At 48.4% G+C, this 20,947-nt stretch overlaps 2 protein-coding genes across 6 annotated transcripts in view; one reads left to right on the top strand and one right to left on the bottom strand.

The window, feature by feature from the left end:
* Positions 1-6,674, bottom strand: part of CIAPIN1 (cytokine induced apoptosis inhibitor 1) — a 19,737-nt gene extending 13,063 nt beyond the window's left edge. The window contains exon 1 of one of the 2 annotated variants that reach the window (XM_037878239.2): positions 6,585-6,674. In XM_037878239.2, coding sequence (XP_037734167.1) covers positions 6,585-6,646 — 62 coding nt within the window. In that variant the 5' untranslated portion in view covers positions 6,647-6,674. The remainder of the gene's footprint in view (positions 1-6,584) is intronic. The other variant, XM_043526317.1, reaches the window with a different exon arrangement.
* Positions 5,662-20,947, top strand: COQ9 (coenzyme Q9). 4 transcript variants are annotated; one of them, XM_043526315.1, is made up of 10 exons: positions 6,678-6,790; positions 8,179-8,286; positions 10,748-10,919; positions 11,539-11,674; positions 12,057-12,199; positions 12,493-12,577; positions 13,558-13,662; positions 16,696-16,851; positions 17,670-17,723; positions 20,120-20,947. In XM_043526315.1, the coding sequence occupies exons 1-10, from the start codon at positions 6,721-6,723 to the stop codon at positions 20,153-20,155; spliced, it is 1,065 nt and encodes a 354-aa protein (XP_043382250.1). In that variant the 5' UTR covers positions 6,678-6,720; the 3' UTR covers positions 20,156-20,947. The 4 variants fall into 4 exon arrangements, with proteins under 4 accessions (XP_037734162.1, XP_037734163.1, XP_043382250.1 ...); XM_037878234.2 differs by lacking the exons at positions 6,678-6,790; positions 8,179-8,286 and adding an exon at positions 5,662-5,842; XM_037878235.1 differs by lacking the exon at positions 8,179-8,286 and having other exon boundaries at positions 6,659-6,790.

The raw sequence follows: 20,947 nt of genomic DNA, 5'->3' as shown, positions 1-20,947 counted from the left end.
ATCAGTCACAACCTAAACAAAGTTCCATTTTTCACAAACCCTTACACATACACTACAGAATTCCAAATTAAATTTCCTAGAGCACAATAATGTGGAGTATCAAACCATGGAGCTCCCAGTGGCCTAGAACTAAGCATCACTGCAGTGCTCCAAGCTATTACTGCTGTTGGTGAGCATTTTAAGTACATTCCCTCATGCAGATCTTGTTAACAAGAACACAGGAAAGGGAGGATTAAACCTCTTGGAGGAGCAGAGCCAGGCAAGTGCTTACAGGGATTAGGAAACAGCCACATGGAGCAGTTTCACAGCTGGGATGCAAAAGCAGGTATTAGTGTAATTGGGAATAAAACCATTTTCTCGAGGGATGCTGGAAATTTTCCAGTTCACTCAGAAAACCGGGAAGATCTGGTCGGTGGAGAAGTTACTGGCGTTATTCCTTCTCTGAGAGTCTGATGAGCAAATAACATGTATAGGAGTCACACATGCACATCAACAGGACAGACACTACAGGGAGACTCTGTATTTTGTGGCATTAGCCACAGAAATTCCATGCCAGAAAACAGGTCTTGGGACACTGCTCTTCCCAAAACGCTTCTTTATTCACCGAGTCTCTGTTCGGTTTTTACCTCTACTTCAGACAGATGCACAAAACCTTTGATCTTAAGCTACCTTTTCTTACCAACCTAAGACTTACTGTCTGACTACACGTCAGAAGGACTGCTGAGAGAAATCCACTGGGAGCAGCACAGCTTTCTTTGAAGCTTTCTTTTTACTATCCACATTACACAATACTAAACTTAAAGTTTTATTACATGAATGCCGGTTATGTCAGCAATTAACAAGAGGCGAACACACCTCTCGCTCCTGTGCTTCTCTTTCAAACTAAGGAGGCAACATTACGCTCAGGGAAAGAGAGATGATTAATAAAGATTACAACACCTGAGAAAGTGGGACATGCCCACAGTTCACCACACAAAATTGTTTCAAGTTGGTAATAGATCTGGCACTTGGAAACGTTCAAACAAAACACAGAAAAACTCCTTCCCACAACAATAAAATAGCCCCCATCAGCAATTAAGTTGCCCAAACCACACTTCTTTCTACAAATACAGACAGAGTGGGAGGAGGCCTTTAATAAGGCTTCCAGATATCTGGGGGTGGAGGGGAGAGATGGGAGAAGCATGCTGGCAAATCAAAGGAACATGATTTCTTAGGTGCTTCAGAGCAATTCAGACAGTCAACGGCAGTAGAGGTAGCAAGTCAAAAAATACCCAAGAATCAAATCTCCAATGCCAAGTGCAATAAGGTTTTCAGAAGGACTGTCGATTAACTGCAGTTAACTCATGCAATTAACTCAAAAAATTGAGTTAATGATTAATTTTTTATCGTGATTAATCGTACTGTTAAACAATATAATATCAATTGAAATTTATTAAATATTTTAAGAATTTTTTCTACATTTTCAAATATGTTGATTTCTATTACAACACAGAATACAAAGTGTACAGTTCCCACTTTACATTATTTTTATTACAAATATTTGCACTGTAAAAATGATAAAAGAAACAGTATTTTTCAATTGACCTCATACAAGTACTGTAGTGCAATCTCTTTATCATGACAGTGTAACTTACAAATGTAGATTTTTTTTTTGTTACATAACCACTCAAAAACAAAACAATGTAAAACTTCAAAGCCTACAAGTCCACTCAGTCCTACTTCTTGTTCAGCCAATCACTAACACAAACAAGTCTGTTTACATTTACGGAAGATAATACTGCCCAATTATTTACAAGGTCACCTGAAAGTGAGAACAGGCATTCGCATGGCACTTTTGTAGCCAGCACTGCAAAGTATTTACACTTCAGATATGTTAAACATTTGCATGCCCCTTTATGCTTTGGCCACCATTCCAGAGGACATGCTTCCATGTTGATGATGCTCATTAAAAAAAAAAAGCATTAATTAGTGACTGAACTCCTTGGGGGAGAATTGTACGTCTCCTGCTCTGTTTTACCCATATTCTGCCATATATTTCATGTTATAGCAGTCTCGGATGATGACCCAGCACATGTTCATTTTAAGAACACTTTCACAGCAGATTTGACAAAACGCAAAGAAGGTACCAATGTGAGATTTCTAAAAATAGAAATCAAGGTTTAAGAATCTGAAATGTTGTCCAAAATCTGTGGGACAAGGTGTGGAGCATGCTTTCAAAAGTCTTAAAAGAGCAACATTCAGATGCAGAAACTACAGAACCTGAACCACCAAAAAAGAAAATCAACCTTCTGCTAGTGGCATCTGACTCAGATGATGAAAATGAACATGTATCGGTCCGCCCTGCTTTCGATCATTATCGAGCAGAACCCATCATCAGCAAGGACACATGTCCTCTGGAATGGTGGTTGAAGCCTGAAGGGACATATGCATTTTTATCGCTTCTAGCATGTAAATATCTTGCGATGCCGACTACCAAGAGTGCCATGCAAACGTCTTTTCTCACTATCAGGTGACATTGTAAACAAGAAGCAGGCAGCATTATCTCCCGCAAATTGTAACCAAACTTGTTTGTCTGATTGATTGGCTGAAGTAGGACTGAGTGAACAGGTAGGCTCTAAAGCAGGGGTCGGCAACCTATGGCACGCGTGCCAAAGACGGCACGCGAGCCGATTTTTAATGGTACGCTGCTGCCTGCCGGGTCCCAGCCACCGGCCCCGCTCAGTCCACTGCCGAACCAGGCAGGGACCCCATCAGGCAGCACCGTGCCATTAAAAATCCCCGCCGCCCCCCCCCCGGCCCACTCTTCGCCGCCCCCCCAGGCAGGATGAAGAAGCTTGATCCCGCCGGGGGCTGCAGGGCAGGCAAGCTCCCCCCTCCCCCGCCTCTTCCCCCAGTGTGCTGAGTTCCTGCCCCTCCTCCTCTCCCTGCCCACGATCAGCTGATGGCCCTTGCACGGGAGGGGGAGAAGTGGAGCCGCAGCACACCGCTGCTCCAGGGAGGAGGCGGAGAAGAGGTGGGGACGGGGCCTTGGGAAAGGGGGCTGGAATCAGGGCATATCCCCTCCAGCCCCCTGCGGTAAGCCGCTCTGAGCAAGGGGCTGGGAGCACCCCCATGACTCCAGCCCTCTGCCCTGACCCTTACACCCCCCCACACACCCCAGCCCCCTGCCCTGAGCCCTGCACCCCCACACACACACACCCAGCCCTCTGCCCTGACCCCTGTACTCCCCTCACACCCCAGCCTCCTGCCCTGACCCCTGCACCACCCCACGACCCCAGCCCTGACTCCTGCACCCCCCACACACTCCATGTCCTGACTCTTGCACCCCCCCCACATACCCAGCCCCACCCTGAGCACCAAACAGGAGCTCCTGCACCCTCCCACATTCCCACCTGCACCCCTCGCACCAAATGGGAGCTGCCCAGGTAAGCACTCCACACCCAAACCTCTTGCCCCAACCTGACCCCCCCTCCCTCATTCTAGCTACTGGCCAGACCTGCACCCCAACCCCCAGCCTGCTCCTTCACCCCCAGCCCTGTGCTCAGTGCACTCCCACCCTCACGTCAGTGCAGAGAGAGAGGAAGAGAAGGGGCTAGAACCAGGGAGAAGGTAGGTACCCACTCTATGTGGGCAGGGCTGGGATCCCAGACCGGCAGTGGGCTGAGCAGGGCTGGCAGCCGGGACCCTGGTTGGCAGGAGCCGGCGGACTGAACCCCAGGCCGGCAGCGGGCTGAATGGCAGCAGACTGAGCCGCTCAGCTCACTGCCAGTCTGGGGTCCCGGCCGCCAGCCCCGCTCAGCCCACCGCCAGTCTGGGGTTCCGGCTGCCAGCCCCTTGCCAGCTGGGGTCCCGGCCTGTCAAGGTTCCTCCCCCACTCTGAACTCTAGGGTACAGATGTGGGGACCTGCATGAAAACCTCCTAAACTTACTTTCACCAGCTTAGGTTAAAACTTCCCCAAGGTACAAATTAATTTTATCCTTTGTCCCTGGATCTCCACTGCCACCACCAAACTCTAACTGGGTTTACTGGGAAATGTAGTTTGGACACGTCTTTCTCCCCAAAATCCTCCCAACCCTTGCACCCCACTTCCTGGGGAAGGTTTGATAAAAATCCTCACCAATTTGCATAGGTGACCACAGACCCAAACCCTTGGATCTGAGAACAATGAAAAAGCATTCAGTTTTCTTACAAGAATACTTTTAATAGAAGTAAAGAAATCCCCTCTGTAAAATCAGGATGGTAGATACCTTACAGGGTAATTAGATTCAGAACATAGAGAATCCCTCTAGGCAAAACCTTAAGTTACAAAAAAGACACACAGACAAAAATAGTCATTCTACTCAGGACAGTTCTTTTCTCAGCCATTTAAAGAAATCATAATCTAACACATACCTAGCTAGATTACTTACTAAAGTTCTAAGATTCCATTCCTGGTCTATCCCCGGCAAAAGCAGCATAGGGACAGACACAGACCCTTTGTTTCTCTCCCTCCTCCCAGCTTTTGAAAGTATCTTGTCTCCTCATTGGTCATTTTGGTCAGGTGCCAGCGAGGTTACCTTTAGCTTCTTAACCCTTTACAGGTGAGAGGATTTTTCCTCTGGCCAGGAGGGATTTTAAAGGGGTTTACCCTTCCCTTTATATTTATGACACGGCCGCAGGCCCCACTCAGCCTGCTGCTGGCCTAGGTGAACGAACCCCAGGCTGGCAGTGGGCTGAGCGGGCCAGTGGCGTAAGATCAGCATTTTAATTTAATTTTAAATGACTTAAACATTTTGAAAACCTTGTTAACTTTACATACGACAATAGTTTAGTTATATAATATATAGACTTATAGAGAGAGACCTTCTAAAAAACGTTAACATGTATTACTGGCACGCGAAACCTTAAATTAAAGTGAATAAATGAAGACTCGGCACACCACTTCTGAAAGGTTGCCGACCCCTGCTCTAAAGCTTTACACTGTTTTATTTTTGAATGCAGTTATTTTTTGTACATAATTCTACATTTGTAAGTTCAACTTTCATGATAAAGAGATTGCACCCTATTTGTAATGGGGGAATTGAAAAATACTATTTCTCTTGTTTTTACAGTGCAAATATTTTTAATAAAAAAATATAAAGTGAGCACTGTACACTTTGTATTCTGTGTTGTAATTGAAATCAATATATTTGAAAATGTAGAAAATGTCCAAAAAAATTTAAATAAATGTATTCTATTATTGTTTAACAGTGCGATTGTCACCATTAATTTTTTAATCGTGTGATTAATCACAATTTTTTAAATTGCTTGACAGCCTTAGTTTTTAGCTTTTGTTGTCCTAGGCAGTCATCCAGCCTCTGCCCACATAACCAGGGCATGGCAGCTGTTAATCATGATGTTATACAATGGGAGTAAAGAAGGGGGCATTGGCCTAGGAGCATATTAAGGTGGAGATGCTGCAGTGAGAGCAGGCGTGGTATGCTGGTATCCTACAGACACACACCAGGAGAAGAAACAGATGGGAAGCAGCATCAAACTAATACCAGTGTAATGCCGGTGGCAGAACAATGGAGGAGAAATGAGAATAAAATGGGTCTCTCCCCAAAGATAATTAAGTTGGAGAGGCCAAGATCACACTGAAAGCCCTGCACCAGCAAGCAAGATATGACTAAGGAAGATCAGCCTAGCACCAGGCAATGACTTACACCAGGCTGCTAGCTGAGGGGAGAGGGAAAGCCCTCATGCCAGGCAATGCCCAGGTGAGAAGGTGCCCTCATGCAAGAGAAGAGGGACAAGGAATCTCGCTCCCCCTGACTCTGGGGGTGGCAGGGTGCCATAGCCATCCATTGCCCCCGAATGAAGGTATTCGCAGCCCAGCAGGGCTCATGGGGGGAGGGCCCCAAAGGCATCACTGGGGCAGGGGACAGAGAGGGGGAACAGGGAGAAGGTGCCCAAAGGAGTCACTGTTGGGAAAGGACAAAGAGAGGGAATGGGGGAGAGGAGGGGACCCCCAAAGGAGTCACTGGGGGGAAAGGACGGGGGGGAGGGGAACAGAGAGGGAATAGGGGGAGGGGACAGAGGGGTAAGGGGGCCCCCAAAGGAGTCACTGGGGGGAGGGGAAGAGAGAGGGAATAGGGGGAGGGGAACAGAGGGGGCCCCCAAAGGAGTCACTGGTGGGGAGGGGAACAGAGGGGGGGCCCAAAGGGGTCACTGGGGGGAGGGGAACAGAGGGGGGCCCCCAAAGGAATCACTGGGGGGAGGGGAACAGAGCAGGGGAAGGGGACCCCCAAAGGAGTCACTGGTGGGGAGGGGAACAGAGGGGGGGCCCAAAGGGGTCACTGGGGGGAGGGGAACAGAGGGGGGGCCCCAAAGGAATCACTGGGGGGAGGGGAACAGAGCAGGGGAAGGGGACCCCCAAAGGAGTCACTGGTGGGGAGGGGAACAGAGGGGGGCCCCAAAAGAGTCACTGGTGGGGAGGGGAACAGAGGGGGAAGGGGACCCCCAAAGGACTCACTGGGGGGAGGGGAAGGCCCCCCCCCAAGCTATCTCCGAGAGAAGGGGGAGACCCACAGGGGCTGCCCCGGCTCCCCACCGCCCCGCTCACCTCTCCGCCGCGGCCGCGCCGCCCGCCTGCGCCGCCCGGCCCGGCCTTCCCCGCCCCGTCATCGGCCCGCGCCCGCCGCCCCCACGGGGCGCCGCGCTGACGGCTCCGGCCCGGCCCGGCCTTGCCCGCTTCCAAGATGGCGGCGGTGGCGGCGGCTGCGGGGAGCCTGCGGCGCGCGGGCTGGGGGCTGCTGCGCTGCCGGCCGGGTGAGGGGCGAGCGCGGGGCCCGCCCGAGGGCGGGGAGGCGAAGGGCACCGAGGGGGCCCGCCTGGCTCCGGGCCTGGTGACCGGGGGGCCGGGGCCGGCTGGGCCGCTGTTCTCACCTGTGTGTCCCGGCGGGCTGGGGCAGGCGGGCGGGGGGAGAGCGGGGCGGGTGTCGGGTGCCGGGGGGGGGCGCTGGGGAGAGCGGAGCGGGGCGGGGCGGGGAGAGCGGAGCGGGGCGGGGCGGGGAGAGCTCTGGGGCGGGGCGGGGCGGGGCGGGGCGGGGGGCAGGTGGCTGCAGGGTGCCATTGGGCAGAATGGGGTGGGTGCTGAGTGCCAGCGGGGTGGCGCTGGGGAGAGTGGGGTGGTTGCTGGGTGGCTGCAGGGTGCCATTGGGGAGAGTGTGGTGGCTGCAGGGTGGCGCTGGGGAGAGTGGGGTGGGTGCTAGTTGTTGCTGGGGAGAGTGTGGTGGGTGCCGGGTGCCAGCGGGGTGGCGCTGGGGAGAGTGGGGTGGGTGCTGGGTGCCAGCGGGGTGGCGCTGGGGAGAGTGGGGTGGGTGCTGGGTGCCAGCGGGGTGGCCCTGGGGAGAGTGGGGTGGGTGCTGGGTGGCTGCAGGGTGGCGCTGGGGAGAGTGGGGTGGGTGCCGGGTGCCAGCGGGGTGGCGCTGGGGAGAGTGGGGTGGGTGCCAGGTGCCAGCGGGGTGGCGCTGGGGAGAGTGGGGTGGGTGCTGGGTGGCTGCAGGGTGGCGCTGGGGAGAGTGTGGTGGGTGCCGGGTGCCAGCGGGGTGGCCCTGGGGAGAGTGGGGTGGGTGCTGGGTGGCTGCAGGGTGGCGCTGGGGAGAGTGGGGTGAGGATGCTGGGTGCCAGCGGGGTGGCGCTGGGGAGAGTGGGGTGGGTGCCGGGTGGCTGCAGGGTGGCGCTGGGGAGAGTGGGGTGAGGATGCTGGGTGCCAGCGGGGTGGCGCTGGGGAGAGTGGGGTGGGTGCCGGGTGCCAGCGGGGTGGCGCTGGGGAGAGTGGGGTGGGTGCCGGGTGCCAGCGGGGTGGCGCTGGGGAGAGGGGGGTGGGTGCCGGGTGCCAGCGGGGTGGCGCTGGGGAGAGTGGGGTGGGTGCCGGGTGCCAGCGGGGTGGCGCTGGGGAGAGTGGGGTGGGTGCCGGGTGCCAGCGGGGTGGCGCTGGGGAGAGTGGGGTGGGTGCTGAGCAGCTGCAGGGTGGCGCTGGGGAGAGTGGGGTGAGGATGCTGGGTGCCAGCGGGGTGGCATTGTGGAGCCCCATTTACAGACACACCTGGCTGGCATTGGTGCCCTGCCGTGTGCCCTGGGGGGGTGCTGCCAGCTCCGTGGTTAAGGCTGCGTAGAAGTTTTCCATTTAACTAGACTCATATTTATTTACCAAGCACCAAGATGGCCCTTGACGCTGCACAGATTAAAAGCGATGGCCTCTGCCCCTAGGGACTTGCAAACCAAATCACAGGCTGCCAGTAGAGCTCAGACGCATCAGCTAGGTAGGCGGAAGCTCTGATGTGGTTGTGTTCAAGTGGTGATCTGTGAGTGCTAGTGGCACAGTGCTAGTATTTGGGTCCATTTGGCACTGGGCCAGGAACCAGACATTCACTTGGCTTTGGTATATTCTGGGTATCAGAGCAGAGTAGGGGGTCAAATGGCATTGAGACGTTATGAGTGTTAAGGAGAAGCAGATGCATAACTGACAAGGCAGTACTCCACATGCTAGAGTTCTCAAACTGGGGGGGTCGCGAGGTTATTAGTTGGGGGTTGTGAGCTGTCAGCCGCCACCCCAGCCCCCGCTTTGCCTCCAGCATTTGTAATGGTGTTAAATATATAATAAAGGGTTTTTAATTTATAGGGGGGGGAGTCACACTCAGAGGCTTGCTAGGTAAAAGGGGTCACCAGTATAAAAGTTTGAGAACCTCTGGGCTAGCGTGAATTAGATGTTTAACTGGTATTCCGGTATCCTGAGCCCTGCGTGTATCAGCTGTAGCCGAACCACTAAGAGGAGCACAGCAAGATTAGCACTGTGTCTGTGGAGTGGCATAGAGGCCTCACTGCAGTGTCTCATGCTGACACCAGAACTCTTACGGGCCGTGTACCCTTCATGCTGGCTTTAGTGTTAGGGTGCAAGATCCTCTCAGCTTTACTCTAACCGTAGTATGTGCGGCTGGCGGTGTCATTGGGACACAGGGCACAGTAAGGGTGAAGAACACCAGCAGGTCACATGCTCTAAGGAAGAAAAATTGGTGTCTCTAATACAATGAAGCCAGACCTATTGCAAGTTTTGGGTTAACTGGAGTGGAGTGGCTCAGGCAGTGGTGATGAAGTGGTATGAATGATGAGGAAGCCCTGTTTGACTGCAGTTTATGTACAGCTGTTTGCCAGTTCTAGACATAACAAGTAGTACAGCGTGAGACTGGGAGGTGTGGGGGGTGGAAATGATGGTTGATAAGAGCCTGTTATGGAAGAGGAAGTGCTGGGTGAAGGATATTGAAAGGAGTATTCTGCTATTAAAACTTCTTGGCTCTTGGGACATAAAGAAAATCTCCTTTAGAGTTATCAGATCATCCCATTAATCTCTTTCTGCCCCTCCCCCCAAAAAAGGGAAGGGGTAAAATTGTCCCAGATTGTGTATTTTCACTTAAGAGAGAGCTTAGAGGGTGTCTGAACTGTGCAGCCAGTGGCTTGTCTATGCACGTACTTTGCGGCAAGCTGGGGTTTAAATCTACCCCGCGCTAGCCTGCTGCGTACCAAGTGTCCATGCAGACCCTGCTGACACACACTAACAGCTCCTTATTGTGCTTTGATTCATTCCCATTTCAAATGAGGAAGATAAGAGCACACTAGGGAACTGTTAGTGCATGTCAGCAGGATCCACAGGGACAGCTAGTGCGCAGCTGGCTACTGTGTGGTAGATTTACACCCCAGCTTGCTGCAAACTAATGATTTGTGTAGACAAGCCCTATGGAACTGGTTCTTTCTAAACCAAAGACGGGCAACTGTGTTAATGTACTAACCTGTAAACCCCATTCTGGCCAAGACAAAATTTAATTAGTGTCCAGTGGAAAAGCCTTAAATAAAAGTCTGCACTTAAATATCTTGGTAGTGAGGCTGAAAATGAAAACTAGTCTCCTTAATAACTTTCCTTGGCCAGTTCCTCCCCAGGCATATACATAATAAGCCATGCACATTCTTTCCAAAGTGCAATTTGGGGCATGACTATGATCAGACCCAGAAAGGAATTTAGCAAAGTAGCTGGCCAACTCATTCATATCATCTGTCACTGGGTGACATTTACCAGGGGGGAAGCCAGTTTTTATTTACAATCTCAAGTCAGATGAGCTGCTTAGTCAATGAACCCAGATTTTTTAAAGTGCAGTCTGTGTCAGATCAGCAGCATGCCCCTTTGGGAAGGACACAGAATATACATATACACACATTAAATTTTAAAAAAGTAACTCCGTTTGGCTAAAGAAAAACAATTATTATGTGATAGCCAAATTACAGTAGCATTTTGTCTTTGAACAGGTCACTTTAAAATTAAATGCCCTAGTCTAAGTGTAGCATTGTCAGGATTTGGTTAGTCTGTCTGTCATAAGCACTACCCAGTCGAGCTCTTTATTGTAAGTTCACTGGCTCTTTACTTTCTTTTCCTTACTGGTTTTAGCATGGAAAGAAAGAGGAGGCAAGTCATGCTGTGGTGGCCTCCAGTCAGTGTTTGTTTGGCTTCCAGTGCAAGGTTGTGAAATCCTCTGCTGTTTGGAAGAAGATCACAAACTGCAGGATTTTTTTTCCTACCACAGAACATCTTCCCTTTATTTCAAGCACACAAATGTGGACATTTTTTCTGGAGGAGAAAACTAGTTGCACCAATCTCTGTTTCTGTTCTCATTCACCCCTGGTTCCTCCTCACTCTCCTTTAACAGGGACCAGTGACTCTTGTGGTTTCCATTTCAGTGGTCAGATGCCCATTGTACCCAGCCCAGCGTGCCTTCCATGCCTCAGCTCTGCTGAGGAGAGTCTCAGATGAACAGAAACAGGAGCCTCCACCATCTTCCTCCCAGCAACGTTTTGAATCACACCCACCAGGTGACCAGCCTGACCAGGAGCCCCAGCGCTCACATCACAGGTAACCTACATAGCCAGTACCAGCACCTGCTGATAAAGGGATTATAGATAGCCTTTTGCCAAATGGAGAACCCACTCAAAAATCATGAATTCCAGGTTTAATCCAGAACTTGGTACTTCTGAGTTTGGCGTTCTGTTTTGCTCTGATAAATGCAAGTTCTCTTGGCCATCAGAGAGGCAGAATAGGAACAGCTTCCAAGCAGGAATTTCTCTTGTTTTTGCATAGGACATGCTTCAGTTTTAGATTTTTGTAAACTTGGCAGTTATGGTTGCCTTATATGCTAAATACAAGGCCTGTGACAAAACAATTTACAGTTACACAAGCAATATTCAAAACTGGGCAGTCACCAGGTACCCATCTAGGTCCAGCCCTCCTTTTCTCCTCTTGCCCCTACATGAACTGTGGTTAATTTAAGGATCATTTTCCCCAGAGACAGGAAGGATTTTAGAGAGACGGGGGGATTTGTATTAAAAGAGCAGAACCATAAAGCAAAGCACAACCCAGTGTGTATCTGACTCAAGAGAACACCTGCCAGTGGTGACACAAGAATAGGATGATGTGTCCTGGTTTGTGATATGTGAGGGTAGAATTCCCTCACTATAATGACACCTTCTTGTAGTTACACTGATCAGGGTGGTGAGGAATCTGAGGACTATGAGAGTGAAGAGCAGCTGCAGCGCCGAATCCTGACAGCGTCGCTGGAGTTTGTGCCTACTCACGGGTGGACAGCAGATGCCATTGCAGAGGGAGCCAAGGTATGTGGGGCAGGAGACACCAAGAGCATGTAAGAAATTAGAGAGAGATGCAGTTCAAAGAGACCCAGGGCCACACTCTTCCCTTACACTTGAGCAACCTTATGGAAATCCCTAGGGTTGGTCCTGTCTATAAAGCAGGGCAGAACTGACCCACTTTATACACTCACTAGAAGGTAATGTCAACGTTAGATGCAGTGTGGAGCAACAGGGGCACAGAAGGGTCTGGGAAGAGGTTGGTAGAGGAAGAGCTTTATAAAGTAACTTAATTCTGTTTTGAATTCATGTGATGTCTTGTACCAAATCAAATATCAAACAGCATTCCCTACGTGGTGCCTGTTCAGCAATTAGTGACCGACTGAGTCTTTCTCCTTCTGTCCCACAGTCTCTGGGCCTCTCTGTTGCTGCAGCAGGGATGTTTCACAATGATGGCAGTGAGCTGATACTGCACTTTGTGTCCCAGTGCAACTCTGAGCTCTCTAATCTGCTGGAGGAACAGCAAAAACTGGTGCAGCTGGGCCAGGCAGAGTGAGTATCATGTGTTGTAGTTACTAACTATATGCGGAAACATGTCTTCTAGGTTCACAGGCACCAGGGGGTAAGACAAAAGTACTGTCCAGTGACATACGTGCTTCAGAAGAAAAATTATTCATGTACAAATGAATCCAGCCATACAAACATGCTCTTGTATAGATGAGCCAGAGTTAGGAGACGGAAAGGATGCACCTCATCTGCTAAGTTTGGATGGAGGTTAAAACTTTAAAAATGAAAATTCAAAGTTGAATCTTTAGCAGATAGGTGTATGGTTTTTCTTCTTCCAGGAAGAAGAAGACAGACCAGTTCCTGAGAGATGCTGTGGAAGCCAGACTGAGGATGCTTATCCCATACATTGAGAAATGGCCCCAGGTACAAAATGGACCTGCAGATTTTCTTTTTAAATATGTCCCCGAAGCCTCTGGATTCCCTAGCATATGTGTTCTTTAATCTGTCCATCAGACCAGTCCAAAGCTGTGTATGAAACCCACGCTAGATAGTTCCTTCAGGACCTAGGGGGATGTCCTTGGAGGGTAACAGCTGGCAGCAGAGATTGATGGTGTCTTTTCTTGCAATCCCAAAATGGCAACATCTCATGATGCACCCCTTCCATTCTGGAGCTCCAAGGGGAGTTTCAGTCTCTGTGCTGGATTGCTCCTGCACTCAAATTGCAAGACAGGTTCCCTGTAGCACTGGTCCTGGGGTCTGTTGCATTCTGCTCATCTGATGCTTGGAAATGGTGAAGTGGTGCTTATTTCACTATATTGCATCTCCAGTATGCTAATGATAAACCTTCAAAAACACTAAGGTAAACCTTCAAAAACACAAACTAAGGTAGATTGATGAGCTTGTTGGAACTTGATGCTGCTTTGCTGAACATCCAAGCTTAATTCTTGGATTTAGCCTCTTACCTCCTTGGGCCAGAAGACTCGGAGGTGTATTAAGGTGAGGTGCTCACTTCCAGTGCGGGTGAGCATAGCTTCAGTAGCTACCAGCTGATCTAGAAGCATCACTGCTGGATTGGATAACTTCATCCAGTTTTTCCCAACAGAGAGAAGGAAGGTAATAGTGTTGTGTTGTGAAGGAAAATGGAGGCCTCCCACAGGAGGGTGGGAGTGTTTCTTTCTTGCAAGAAAGAGAGCACCATAGGATTCATAATGGCCCTGTTACTCAAGGAGAGTGACATAAAAGAGACCATTGCTAGCTGAATGGGACTAGGAATGCCTCTTGCTCGAGGTGGAGACAAAACAATAGCAACATGGAAAAAAAAATCAATGCATGCAAAAGATTGTGTGTTGGTTTGTTTTAATGCTGTGTGCTTCTCTCCACTTGTCTGTCTCCTTCCTTCTCAGGCTGTAAGCATTTTGCTGCTTCCACACAACATCCCTTCCAGCCTAAACCTCCTCACTAGCATGGTGGACGATATGTGGCACTATGCAGGAGATCAGTCCACCGATGTAAGTCCTGGCACCATGCAAACAGACTAGTCATACCTTTTAGCATTGCATAGCAACATGAAGGATTGAAGTGTGCATTGCAATCATGTCTGTTTCAGAGCAAAGCCTTTATCCTTGTTGTAGAATTGAGTAAGGACAAAATTTTCAGAACGCTTACGTTCCCATTTTCAACAGTGACTTAGGAGCCTAAGTTCTGTTGGAAGTCTGTGGGACTTAGGCACCTAGTGGGATTTTTCAAAAGCCTACCTGCATCTCAAGGTTCCTAAATACCTTTACAATCGGGCTCTTCAGCCCATTGACTTTCAATGAAACTTAGGCTTTTAAGTCACTGTTGAAAATGGAACATCATCTACTCCTGGAGGAATTCTGCACCAAAACTTAAAAATTGTGCACACAATATTTAAAAGTTCTGCAAAATTCTGCAAATTTTATTTGTCAAAACAACACTACATAATCACACCAATTTCAAGTTATTTTAGTAACTTATTTCAAAATACCTGCCAGCAAGTATGTCTGTAATAATACAGACACACACACACATTCCCCCAGGAGTAGAGTTAAAGAAACCCCTATGACAACCCAGTTCCTGTTTCTCTAACCCCTTCCCCTCCAGAGCCCCGCTGGGGCGCCAGACACACACAAGCCCTCCCCCACTCTCCCTGTGGAGCTCCTCCCCTAGCCAATACACCCTCCCCTTTTCCCCTGCAGTGTCTTCTATGTGTGAGCTGGGCTCTGCTGGGTCCAGTGGCCCCTATTGGCGGCCAGAAGCATTGCAGCCCATTTCTGTGGGGGAAAGGAAATTCTGTGCACACAACGTTAATTTCTGCAAAATTCTGCATTGCGCAGTGGCGCAGAATTCTCCCAGGAGTAATCATCTCTTATGTAACTTATGTGCTTTTGAAAATTGTTCCCTGTGTCTTTATAACTGGCTGTAATTAGGCATAGACTAAAAGGTGTCGCTCTCTTAGACTTTATTATAACAATGTTCTTTTTTTTTTTTTTTTTAGACCCAAACACAATTTGAGATTTTATATGAGTGTAACTCAGGGACAGAAAAGTTGATCCAAATGTTCACCAGCTTAAAAGAAATGTTTCTGTTCAGGCTGCTGTCTCCACCATTGATGATAGCATGTGCAGATTCTCCTCAAAACCCTTCAAAGCAGCTAAACATAAAATACCAGTAGCTTATTAAAGCCTTCATCTTTCTGGCAAGAAATAAAAGCAAAGTAAATTATAACCTTAATTAAAGCAATTAATAAATTATTTTAATTCATGTAGACATCAGTGGGGAAAGCTAAATGAGCCATCTTAACAAACTACTTTAATAAACTTCAGTTATGTATAAAATAGCTACTGCAATGGAAAATAAATAAGATGACAGAAAAATTAAAGAAATAAAGCAGAAAGCAGCTGAAAGGAGTTGATCACACCAGGAAATCTAAGTCCCTTATGGAGTCTGAAAGTCATTGATGACATTTCAGAGGCTGGCCTAAACTGAGCTGTTTCTGAAAGTCTCCCCGGCACCTTTGAAATGGAAGAACCTCTCTTTCACATTCTCTATCTATTCATCACTACTTCTGAGGGAGTCACCAAGTTGTCTGTGGGGACCTGGGAAGCTGATCCCATTCCCTGTTTCCCTAGGAAGGCGTTAGCTCAGTCACTTGCAGTAAGGCCATCTTGAACACAAATGGAGCTCTCCGTCACCTACCTTTGCACAGGGGATTCCTGTGGTGCATGCTTTGAAGCAGCAGAGGAACAAGGGCAAAGAATGGGATGCGTCTGAGACAAACTGGTTTGCAAGTGGCTATGTGGAGGGTAAAGGTTTGCAAGTTTCTGGTGTAGCTGGTAGAAGGACATTCTATCCAACCAATATTTTGCCAGTTTCTACATGTTTTTGCAACTCAAGTCCGCTGTTTTTTCTTGTGCTTTTAATTGTGAATGGAGCAACCACCACTGCTCCTGTCTCTGCTGCAACTTGGGGTTTTTAATCACGAAAGCAAACAAAGTTGAAAAGTAAGAGTCCCTTTACAATTTCTTTTTGCTTGGCATGGGAATTATTCAAGTGGGGTTGGACAAACTGGAGAGTTTCAGGTATAGCCCGTTGTAATGCATCTTATGGCATAGCTAGCGCAATGTAATGATTCAGCGTGTGGTATCAGTACTCTTTATACATGTCTGAATCCCTAGCAGCTCACACCTGGGGATTGGTTCTGAATATAGGATTTGTTATGCTGCATCAGGCTATTAACTTCACATTGGCTGATACAAATGCCTTACGGAAAGGTGAAGTCTTCCACAATGCATCTTGCTGACTGGGCAGCGCAGAATAGGGTGAGGCTGGATTCCTTCCTAACCCCTGCAGCAACCTATTTGCACTCTGAAGCGGGTAGTGGTGGTGTAACTTTTGGTCAGCAATTTTCTACACGCTGCTTTTTCTCCCTCTCTCTTGCTCAGAACCAGGTGGTCACTGTAATTGTGATATCAGTTTGGTGCCAGGAGAGCAGCTGCAGTGTCAGAGGGTGGTGGCCTACTGCATAAGCACAATTTGTGCATTCATAATAGTTTAAGGCCCAGAGCCACAAAGGTATTTAGGGTTCTAACTTCCATTGATTTCAATCTGTCTTGTCTGCTAAGCTGTCCCTTCACCCTGGATCAATCACTGCCCAGCTGGTAACTTGGGAGAGATTACCTCTGTTCTACCTCTCCCCTTCCCAGGTCAGCTTATGAGATCTGCATTTTACTGGACAGTGCTTAACCTTGTGTCTCATGATTAAAGCTATGATTATGTCACGGAGATCACGGAATCCGTGACTTCCAGAGACCTCCGTGACATTTTCTGCCCTGGGGCTGGAACTCCCAGCCAGCCCCCTTGCAGCTCCCAGCCCCCGCCCTGGTGGGGGGACCGCTCCAAAAGTCAGAGACAGGTCACAAGCTTCTGTGAATTTTTGTTTATTGCCTGTGACCTGTCCATGACTTTTACTAAAAATATCTCTGACAAAATCTTAGCCTTACTCATGATTCATGTCCTTGCAGATTAATTGGTACACTCGTCGGACAGTGCTAGCTGGCATCTACAACACCGCTGAGGTGGTGATGATGCAGGACTCGTCTCCTGACTTTGAAGAGACTTGGCGCTTCCTGGAAAACAGAATAGCTGATGCCATGAAGATGGGTCATACAGCTAAACAGGTAACGCTATATAGTTTAGGGAACATAGGGCCTGTCGATACTGCATTCATGGGTTTGTTGCAGCTTGAGCAGACATACCCAAGCTATCTGTACTCTAGCTAGCTTGGGTAGTGGACCGTGAAGCTGCAGCAGCATGGGTTTAAGTGCACGCTAGCTGCCTGAGTGAGTACCCAGGGTTCCACACAGGCTTGTATAGCCCATGCTGCCTCGGCCTCTCAAACTGTAATCACACCCCGTGATTTCAGTGCAGACGTACACATAGCCTTACATAGGTGATGTGTGTGCAGCTGGACATGGTTCAGTGCTAATGCACAACAAGCACCTAGGCACAAACCAGCCAGTACACACACACAGAAAATATACTGACAGGCGAGCCATGTGCACTGTTCGTACAATAACAATAAATGTGTATAAATCACATAGACAGTGAATTACATGTGTATGCCTCTCCATGTAAATCCAGCAAAATAGTTACATTTAGTCACTTTGATGCTAGACTGGCCCACTTAGATAACGTTACTGGGAGAATTCCAGGCGAGTCCCTCCTCTGCTTTTGAACCATTCCTGTGTTATGGTTTTAGTATATTAGTCCATGTGTGTCACCACTTGGCCTATGTACTGGTTGTGCACGTCGGCTCCCTTGTGCTCCACCCTGAACCTGTGCTTGGATGTCACTTTTCTGCATCACTGGGTGCATACAAACACCTCCATCAGGGCAACACATGCTTGCAAAGAGCTACATGTGTGTAAACCTCTCCTATGAGCCTATGCAAGTTTAAAATCAGCAGAAAGCAACAGTGTGTTCTTGTATTGCCTAGGTACAGTCAACAGGAGAAGCACTCGTCCAGGGCCTAATGGGAGCTGCAGTCACTGTAAGTAGTGTTGAAAGCAGAGCATCTAAAGAGGGTTGTTTCTATTCCTCATCCAGACTTGATACTAGTTTCTTCTTCATCACAAGTTTAGAACCCAGCTGAGAGAGTGTCTCTTGAGGTATTTCTATCAAGGAGGTAGTAGCTTCTTTACTGGTGGAGCTTCAAGTCACGAGCATCTTGAAATGTTTTTTCTGGGGAAGAAGTATTTAAATGGTCTGCTCATTTCCCTATGAAAGAACTCACAATACAGTGCCAAAATACAGGTTGGATGTTTGAGGATTAGGGGCCAGGAAGGAGGAGAGGAAGAGGTGTCAGAATAAAGAATTTATCAGTCTTTTTCCCTTGTAATGTTTTTCCTGGTCAGTGACCAAATTAGGGACTTTTAGGAAAACCCAGGTGCTGCCTGTAATAGTATTTGGTTAAACAGTAGGGGGTGCATTTCCCTCTGAGTCAGTCCTGAACCCCTGCTCCAGTTTTATGGTAGGAGATACTGTGCTGCTGAAGAGGTCTGTGCTCAGCTAAAATGTAAAACCAAGTTCCTGACCACTTGTGATGACTAAATAGCCCATGGTGCACTTATTATGAGAATCAAGGTGCTTGTGCCAGTGTCCTGACCAAACTGCTAGTCGGGGGATTATGTTCTGGATTAAATGACTTCCACAATTTCATTTGGATTCAGTATCCTCTTCTTTCACTAAAAAGAAGCTGTGTTCCACCACAGAGGTGGTAGCCAGTCTGTGATATATGAAGTGTTTCCCCTGTGCCTGTTTATAACTGATAAACTGCTTTGATTTCCTTTGGGATGAAAGGGTGCTAAATAAATAGTATACCGTTATTTTAGCAAGCAAATCCTGTCAGCACTGTGTTTCTGTACTGAATTTCTCTACAACACAGATTACACATGCAACAAAACTACCTTCCCACTAATAGAAATAAGCTTTTCTTCATGTTTAAGACTGGAGCATTACTTGGGAACAATTTTTACTGTTGTTGCAGTTAAGGATTAATCCCACCCTCCTAGACTGGTCACCTGTCGCCTCAGACTGTTAGGGCTTTTCCTGCCATTTGTTGAAAGGACTCTAGGATCCTCAGCCACAAGAAATCTGCATGCTATATGAGAGTTACTGCTGCCACACTGCGAATCTCATCACTGTAGATTAATCCTGCTGGCACCAGCTGTCAAGGCACATCCAAATGTTGAAGATTTAGTGTATCGGGGCATCATTTTACCATCCGTTACATTACTCACAAAGAGGGAGAGATTAAAGGAGGTTAAAGGGGTCGTTTAAAAGGAAAAGGACAAGTTCAGTAGTTCAAAAGCAGCACATGTCAATGATGGGAGGAGTCCAAGTCCAGGTGCTGCGATTGTTCTTCCCAAGGCTGGAGTTGCTACACAGGGGCACTAAGACCCTGGAGAGTTAGGAAAAGGGATTTGTATTGCTTTCCAAGGACACCTCTAGCCAATTCAGGAAGTGATGTTGATTGTGCTGTAGAGGGAGCCACACGCAGCCCTCATTGGCTGGAGAGAATCATAGAATCATAGAATATCAGGGTTGGAAGGGACCCCAGAAGGTCATCTAGTCCAACCCCCTGCTCAAAGCAGGACCAAGTCCCAGTTAAATCATCCCAGCCAGGGCTTTGTCAAGCCTGACCTTAAAAACCTCTAAGGAAGGAGATTCTACCACCTCCCTAGGTAACGCATTCCAGTGTTTCACCACCCTCTTAGTGAAAAAGTTTTTCCTAATATCCAATCTAAACCTCCCCCATTGCAACTTGAGACCATTACTCCTCGTTCTGTCATCTGCTACCATTGAGAACAGTCTAGAGCCATCCTCTTTGGAACCCCCTTTCAGGTAGTTGAAAGCAGCTATCAAATCCCCCCTCATTCTTCTCTTCTGCAGACTAAACAATCCCAGCTCCCTCAGCCTCTCCTCATAAGTCATGTGCTCTAGACCCCTAATCATTTTTGTTGCCCTTCGCTGGACTCTCTCCAATTTATCCACATCCTTCTTGTAGTGTGGGGCCCAAAACTGGACACAGTACTCCAGATGAGGCCTCACCAGTGTCGAATAGAGGGGAACGATCACGTCCCTCGATCTGCTCGCTATGCCCCTACTTATACAAGAAGGCTGACACCAGGGCAAGAGGGGAGATGATGGATGTAATTCCAGAGAACAGTTAGGTTAGATTGCTCTGGTGGTGAGCATGCAATATCTGGGAGTTTTTTCTGTAATCCCAGTCTGCCTGATATCTGCCTAGTCCCTTCCCGCAGAGACCGATTCCCAAACACTTGGAAGGAACAGCTACATGTAGCCACACTGAACATTCATGTACCACTGGTGTTAATTACTTTCATCTTCTTGTCATTTCTGTTCCATTCGCTTGGTGTGCAACAGATAAAGAATCTGGCGGGACTGAACCAGCGGCGGTGAAGAGGAAGAGACGGAACTGAAAGTCTGTGCCATGCCCTTTGCCTGTAAGAAGATTGAAGGAAGAATCCCAGTGTGCACAAGAACATGGAGCCATCACAACAATGAACATCCCCAGCACTGTTAAAATTTTCCCCACCGCAGAAGCCTGTCTAGCAGAATGGCACAAGCATCTGTATTTACTGGGATTTGTAAATAACTTAAGACCAGGCTTCCTGTTTGTGTTCCCTATTTTGATTAGACTTTCCTAGTAGCCCTGGTGTAGTAAAAACACGGATTAGTGCATTATTAGACAATTGTGACGAAAGGTTGATTGAACTGAATTAGGCCAGCCCCCAATGACATCTTTCACTTGCACTGCCCCAGTCCTCCATAACACATAGACCATGTGTGCCTTGAACCCCGAGTGGACATCATGTTTTCATGTCACTGCTGGAAATGACACTTTCAGGAAGAGACCTCACAGCAGGGGCCAGTTGGCGTTATTAGATGGTGCTCTTTGGAAGGCTGTCACTGGGATAGCCTTTCACGGTTTTTACCTGTGCGAATGCATTCCTGGATTTCTTCCTTAGGGGAGTAATGCAATCAAACATGGTAATAAGGGGTGCGGAGGTTGGGCATACCGACAGCCCCCAACCAGCCATTTGCGGATACCCGCTAGTGCCTGTAGCCGTAAAGCCTGCTTCTGAATGTGTGATCCACCCTGCTGCTGGGCTCCGGCCATGGCAGCCGGCTGACTCGCTCGTAAATTAGTTAGAAACGAGTCTGTAAAGAATTAAAAAAGTCCTATTTAAA

The sequence above is a fragment of the Chelonia mydas genome, chromosome 12 (assembly GCF_015237465.2).
Source record: "Chelonia mydas isolate rCheMyd1 chromosome 12, rCheMyd1.pri.v2, whole genome shotgun sequence".
Classification (NCBI taxonomy): domain Eukaryota; kingdom Metazoa; phylum Chordata; order Testudines; family Cheloniidae; genus Chelonia; species Chelonia mydas.
Note: the sequence above shows the minus strand (reverse complement) of the source record. Positions and strands in the feature narration are given on the sequence as shown.

Excerpts from the sequence above, each read along its gene's own strand:
- COQ9 (XM_043526315.1), top strand. The coding sequence starts at position 6,721 with ATGGCGGCGGTGGCGGCGGCTGCGGGGAGCCTGCGGCGCGCGGGCTGG. Across the intron at positions 10,920-11,538 it reads CCCCAGCGCTCACATCACAG|TTACACTGATCAGGGTGGTG; the intron begins GTAACCTACATA and ends ACCTTCTTGTAG. Across the intron at positions 12,578-13,557 it reads ACATTGAGAAATGGCCCCAG|GCTGTAAGCATTTTGCTGCT; the intron begins GTACAAAATGGA and ends CTTCCTTCTCAG.